At 28.7% G+C, this 7390-nt stretch overlaps 1 protein-coding gene across 3 annotated transcripts in view; it reads left to right on the top strand.

The window, feature by feature from the left end:
* LOC111685283 overlaps window positions 1-5798 on the top strand; it is a 14825-nt gene extending 9027 nt beyond the window's left edge. The window contains exon 5 of one of the 3 annotated variants that reach the window (XM_023447536.2): window positions 4792-5798. In XM_023447536.2, the coding sequence (XP_023303304.2) occupies window positions 4792-5513 (722 nt within the window). In that variant the 3' untranslated portion in view covers window positions 5514-5798. Of the gene's footprint in view, window positions 1-4749 lie in introns of all 3 variants that reach the window. The other 2 variants (XM_023447535.2, XM_046950733.1) reach the window with 2 other exon arrangements.
* The last annotated feature ends 1592 nt before the right edge of the window (window positions 5799-7390 follow it).

Genomic DNA, 7390 nt, shown 5'->3' on the forward strand with positions numbered 1-7390 from the left:
TTCAGTTCTAGTTCAGTTCTAGTTCAGTTCTAGTTCAGTTCTAGTTCAGTTCTAGTTCAGTTTTAGTTCAGTTCTAGTTCAGTTCTTGTTCAGTTCTAGTTCAGTTCTTGTTTAGTTCTAGTTCAGTTCTAGTTCATTTATAGTTCAGTTATAGTTATGTTATAGTTCAGTTCTAGTTCAGTTCTAGTTCAGTTCTAGTTCAGTTCTAGTTCAGTTCTAGTTCATTTCTAGTTCAGTTATAGTTCAGTTATAGTTCAGTACAGATCTATTTCAACTTCATTTCAGTTCTACTTCACTTTTAGTATAGTTCACTACGAGTTTTATTCTATTGGCAATGGTGTAACCACTTTTAACTTTTTTTCTCCTCTTAAAACGTATTTATCAACAATGAAATACCACAGCAGTAACAACTAATGTGTACATTGTAATGCAACAAAATAAAAATAAATATTTATTAATAAAATTGTCAACTATTTGTAATAAACTTTAGAGAGCAAAAAAATCACGCTCTTAATGCTCTTTCTCTCATTATGCTCTTGGATTAAAGAGTATTATAAAATTCAATGAATTTCTTAAAAAAAAATTATAAAATTTTTTACACAACTTCTATCTGCTAATAAGTATATTTGAATTTCTCTGTCTTTTAAATTTATGAATTAAATTAATTTATTTATACAAAATCCAGTTTTTTTTAAATTAGTATGCAAATATAATTTTCAAAGTCTTGTGCAAATATAAATATTGGTTAATGAGACATTTTAATAAAATAAATTTACAGGGTCTTATAGCCATTTATGTTTAGAGGGATTTACATTTTTGTTCGCATAACTTTATTCATCTAGATTAATGACTTAGCAAACCTAATAGGGTGTTTGGAAATCTCGTGCCAAAAATATTGATTAATTAATTGAATATTGTGTTTTTTTTTTTTGCATTCAAGTAATACTTATGGTATTTTTTCTGTTAAAAATAAATCAAAATTTATTTCAAAGCTTATTAAATTTCTGTTCTAGTTGTGTTTTGGTTTATTTTAGTTCTGTTTTAGTTCTGTTTTAGTTTTGTTCTGTTCTAGTTCTGTTCTAGTTCTGTTCTAGTTCTGTTCTAGTTCTGTTCTAGTTCTGTTCTAGTTCTGTTCTAGTTCTGTTCTAGTTCTGTTCTAGTTCTGTTCTAGTTCTGTTCTAGTTCTGTTCTAGTTCTGTTCTAGTTCTGTTCTAGTTCTGTTCTAGTTCTGTTCTAGTTCTGTTCTAGTTCTGTTCTAGTTTTGTTCTAGTTTTGTTCTAGTTCTGTTCTAGTTCTGTTTTAGGTCTGTTTAAGTTATGTTCTAGTTCTGCTTTAGTTCTGTTCTAGTTCTAATCTAGTTCTGTTCTAGTTCTGTTCTAGTTCTCTTCTTGTTCTGTTTTGTTCTAGTTCTGTTCTAGTTCTGTTCTAGTTCTGTTCTAGTTCTGTTCTAGTTCTGTTCTAGTTCTGTTCTAGTTCTGTTCTAGTTCTGTTCTAGTTCTGTTCTAGTTCTGTTCTATTTCTCTTCTTGTTCTGTTTTGTTCTAGTTCTGTTCTAGTTCTGTTCTAGTTCAGTTCCAGTTCTGTTCTAGTTCCGTTCTAGTTATATTCTGTATACTCTACTTTTTCTCTGTTCCCTTTCCAATTAAAACAGAACTTGTTTATTAATACAGAACTTGTTTAAAATTTAAAAATTATTTTGATCTTGAAAAAGTAACGATTTTTTCGGTATAACTTTTTGCGATATCTTTTATATTTTTATTATGATTATAAAAATTGTGACGGTAGAAGGTATTTAAATTTTGTTTTTGATGATAAAATTTTTTATTAAAATTTTTATGTTAAAAATGTATGAATACTAATAATCCATTGATAATGATTTGAAATACATGTCCATTTACACTTTAGATATGTATATACTTTTTACGAACATAGATTTGCGAAATTTAGTAATACCTACATCATAAGGCTGCACCCTGTATTTAGTTTTAATAATTTTAAATCGCCCCAACAAGTATTAATTTTATGAAATTCACTCAAGCAAATTAATTGAGTAAAATGTTTGTACAACTTTCAATGAAACATTAAAATGCAAAAATTTGGATTTTCCAATAATTTGAGATAAATTTTGAAAAACAAGCAATAAATTTTATAAAACTGAGAATTTTTTATCTTTTTACAAAAAATGTTAATAAAGTCGCCATTTTTCCAAGCTTATAAGCTTATTTAAATTAATTGTAAATAAACAATTTGTATCTGAGTTTTTTCACCACAACAAAAACATAAATACACGACATATTAAGGTATAAAATAATAAAACGCATTTCAATCTTATCTCATTGACAAAATTTGTCATCAACATCACATTTAACGAACAATAAACTTTATTGGCAAAAAATAACAACGACAACAAAAAATAAACACAAAAGTTTGGTTAAGACAAAAACACCTTAAAAAAAGTTTACTTTGGAATGCTAGAATTCCAAAAAAAAATAATCTCCCATAAAAAACTGAACTGATTTATGATATTAGTTATTTATTTATTTTTAAGGTGTTGGTTTAAAAATTTTTTAAAATATAGAAAAAGTAACGAAAACAGTTACAAACCATTTTAGTTTTAGAAACAGAATTGATACGAATTGAATGAAATTGTTCGACTTGTTATTAGTGTGATTAGGGTTTTATTACCCTGATCTTTTCGGAGAATTATTTTTTCTCATTTGTTGTCTAGTTCAGTTCTACTCAGTTTTAGTTAAGTTCTAGTTCAGTTCTACTCAGTTTTAGTTCAGTTCTAGTTCAGTTCTAGTTCAGTTCTAGTTCAGTTCTAGTTCAGTTCTAGTTCAATTCTAGTTCAGTTCTAGTTCAGTTCTAGTTCAGTTCTAGTTCAGTTTTAGTTCAGTTCTAGTTCAGTTCTAGTTCAGTTCTAGTTCAGTTCTAGTTCAGTTCTAGTTCAGTTCTAGTTCAGTTCTAGTTCAGTTCTAGTTCAGTTCTAGTTCAGTTCTAGTTCAGTTCTAGTTCAGTTCTAGTTCAGTTCTAGTTCAGTTCTAGTTCAGTTCTAGTTCAGTTCTAGTTCAGTTCTAGTTCAGTTCTAGTTCAGGATTTCCATCCCCGAAAACCCTAACAATCTAAAATTTAATGTGTTCTACTAACGTACATAAGTGTATTTAACAACGCTTTTTATTAAAGATTATCTTTTTGTTGATAATGTTTGTTGTTATTTTCGCGCACAAATAGTTGGTAACAAAAATAATTATACAATTTTTAAGTATTTGATTATTTATTTGATAGAAAAGTGAATTAAAGATAGACAAAAATTCAATTATTAATGGAAAAATATGGGTTATTGAAACAGTTTTTATGGGATAAAGTTTTGATTAGTATTTAGTTAATAATTTGTATCAGATTAAAGGTTTTGATTGATTATTTAAACTATTCTCATCTCTAAAGATTTTTATACATTTTTACAAACTGCATATCTTTAATTTCGGAATTTGAACCGAGATACTCGCTCCGTCTTCTAGAATTAAGATTACTAAGGTGGACTACAAGGTTAACATTTGTCTCTTCATATGGCTAGTATTCCATAGATGCCACTGATTGTAGTTGGAAACTACTATAGTCCTGTGTGTTAAGTAAAAATACAAACTAACCATTGAAGAGTATTTTCTAAAAGTACTTTTGAAATACAAAAAGTCTGTACGGAAGTTTCTTAACAAGTCTGTGGGATTGTCTTCGGAAAGTATATAAATTTATCTTAGGATCATAAAAGTAACTGTTCTGAACTAGAGTATGGACTAGTGCATTGACTAGTATATGGGCAAGTCTTTAAACTAGTCCACTGACTAACTAAAAGAAAACATGACTTGTGTAAGGCAGACTAAATAATTAGTTAGTTAGTTAGTTAGTTAGTTAGTTAGTTAGTTAGTTAGTTAGTTAGTTAGTTAGTTAGTTAGTTAGTTAGATAGATAGTTAGTTGATTCAATTATAGTTAATGATTAGGGTTTTATTACCCTGATCTTTTCGGAGAAGTATTTTTTCTCATTTGTAGTCTAGTTCAGTTCTACTCAGTTTTAGTTCAGTTCTAGTTTAGTTCTAGCTCAGTTCTAGTTCAGTTCTAGTTCTGTTCTAGTTCAGTTCTAATTCAGTTCTAGTTCAGTTCTAGTTCAGTTCTAGTTCAGTTCTAGTTTAGTTCTAGTTCAGTTCTAGTTCAGTTCTAGTTCAGTTCTAGTTCAGTTCTAGTTCAGTTCTAGTTCAGTTCTAGTTCAGTTCTAGTTCAGTTCTAGTTCAGTTCTAGTTCAGTTCTAGTTCAGTTCTAGTTCAGTTCTAGTTCAGTTCTAGTTCAGTTCTAGTTCAGTTCTAGTTCAGTTCTAGTTCAGTTCTAGTTCAGTTCTAGTTCAGTTCTAGTTCAGTTCTAGTTCAGTTCAGTTCAGTTCTAGTTCAGTTCTAGTTCAGTTTTAGTTCATTTTAAACGTTTACAGTTCTAGTTCAGTTAGTTAGTTTGCTATTTCGGATTTTGTAAGTTTTCTGTTACGATTTCAAGGACGACAGATCCAGGCAAAACCTTTGAACTTAAAAGAAGTCTAGTATCGATTTTCTTCTAAATTAAGTATTTTATTTATTTCTCATTATGATAAGCTATAGTTTTTATGATATAAACTTGTAAAATTAACTGCAGTGTTGCCAACTGAAAATATATTATGATATTTCCTCTATAACTTTAATAATTCTAACTTTCTTTCATTTCTCATGACAGCTAACTTAAATGGCGACACTTTGGACTCGCCCAAGCTGACAGACACAGATTCTACAAAGACCATTAGTGAGGCCAGTAAAGTTACTTCACCCGAAAAACGTATAACCTTTACCCTAAGCACTGATTCTTCGCCCGAAGGTAGTCAAACATTATCACCGAAAAAATTCGATTCTATAGCCGAAGAGGAAACCGTTATACCCGAGGGTGAAGTAGATGAAGTTATATTGAGACCACGTTTAATCGACAGACATCCACATCTATTGCCTAGTGCAGCTTTGGGTACAACACCACGAAAAATATTGCGTAGTGCCAAGAGTGTGCCTCACTTTAACGTACGTGCGGCAGCTAGTAAAACTGATATCTTTTCGATAACCGGTTCGGGCAATACCATTAGTATGACCCCAGAAGTACCATCTATTTCATTCAGTAATTTACCTAAAAATTACGAAGATACCCCCACCATAGAGAAGTATAGAGTTTCACAGAGTTTGTACTCCATACAGACGGCAAATGAGGCTAAACTTAATTCGGTGGATTATTCGATGCCTCGTTATTTCCGTAAATCAGCTATGATATCACAAAGTACCGAAATTTTGGCTAGTGGTAATGTTACACCTTCCACTACATCGTCTCGCGAGGATGTGCGAAGACCTGAGAAAGAGAAGAGTAAACGTTTGCAAATGTTAAGGGGTGCTTTGCCACCACTTTTAATACACTCCGTTTCATTCCGCAAAACTCGAGATGAGAGTAAACAAGTGGATTAAAGACAATTTTCTTTTGGTATTATTTATTTATGCTAATCACTGTACATTTTTTTTGTTTGGCCAATAACAGTATATTGTTTATTTTTTTTTTTTTTTTTTGTTTTAAAATGTAAATACATTTTGTTAAATTTATATATTTATCCATGATATTAAGTAAATTATGTACTTATGCTTTCTTTTTTACATTTTTATTAATAGTTTTAAAATTATAAATGTATTTCTGAGAAACAAAACCCAGTATTTAAATAAAACCCTTGTATATTATATATTGTTAATGTGAATTAAAGAATTTTATATTTAATAAAAATATAATCAAAATAATGTTTTTATTTAAAATTTATTGTTTGCAACATGTAAGTATTTTTAAAGTTCTTGTTATACCTATGTATAAGTTTTTCCGTAGAAATATTTATAATACTTTAATTCAATGCTGCCATCTATAACTCAAATCAACAATAATTAGCTGGTAATGCTAAACTTAACATTTTATTTATAACTTTGACATGAAGAGGACGCTTTAGTACTACACATTAATTGTAATGATAAAGCAGTGAATATAAAGACGATATGCGAGTTTTTACGTTGTTCTCTACTGTTTTCTACTGGCAACTAGCTAAGTAACTAACTTAGTATGTAACTTAGTATGTAATGCATAACTAGTTAGTTATGTAATGCATAACTAACTAACTAACTAACTAACTAACTGACTAACTAACAAACTCATAAACTAACTAACAAACTAACTAACTAACTAACTAACTAACTAACTAACTAACTAACTAACTAACTAACTAACTAACTAACTAATTAATTAATTAACTAACTAACTAACTAACTAACTAACTAACTAACTAACTAACTTACTAACTAACTAACTAACTAACTAACTAACTAACTAACTAACTAACTAACTAACTAACTAACTCACTAACTAACTAACTAACTAACTAACTAACTAACTAACTAACTAACCAACTAACTAACAAACTAACAAACTAACTAACTAACTAACTAACTAACTAACTAACTAACTAACTAACTAACTAACTAACTAACTAACTAACAAACTAACAAACTAACTAACTGACTAACTAACTAACTAACTAACTAACTAACTAACTAACTAACTAACTAACAAACTAACAAACTAACAAACTAACAAACTAACAAACTAACTAACTCACTCACTCACTCACTCACTAACTAACTAACTAACTAACTAACTAACTAACTAACTAACTAACTAACTAACTAACTAACTAACTAACTAACTAATTAACTAACTAACTAACTAACTAACTAACTAACTAACTAACTAACTAACTAACTAACTAACTAACCAACCAACTAACTAACTAACTAACTAACTAACTAACTAACTAACAAACAAACAAACAAACAAACAAACAAACAAACAAACAAACAAACAAACAAACAAACAAACAAACAAACAAACAAACAATCAAACAAACAAACAAAAACTAACTAACTAACTAACTAACTAACTAACTAACTAACTAACTAACTAACTAACTAACTATCTATCTATCTATCTATCTATCTATCTATCTATCTATCTATCTATCTATCTATCTATCTATCTATCTATCTATCTATCTATCTATCTATCTATCTATCTATCTATCTATCTATCTATCTATCTATCTATCTATCTATCTATCTATCTATCTATCTATCTATCTATCTATCTATCTATCTATCTATCTATCTATCTATCTATCTATCTATCTATCTATCTATCTATCTATCTATCTATCTATCTATCTAACTAACTAATTAACTAACTTCGTAACTAAAAACTTTTATTTTTAACGCTTTTTATAAAAAAAACTCACAATATGCAACGCTGTTAACAG

Source organism: Lucilia cuprina, chromosome 2 (assembly GCF_022045245.1).
Source record: "Lucilia cuprina isolate Lc7/37 chromosome 2, ASM2204524v1, whole genome shotgun sequence".
NCBI lineage: Eukaryota > Metazoa > Arthropoda > Insecta > Diptera > Calliphoridae > Lucilia > Lucilia cuprina.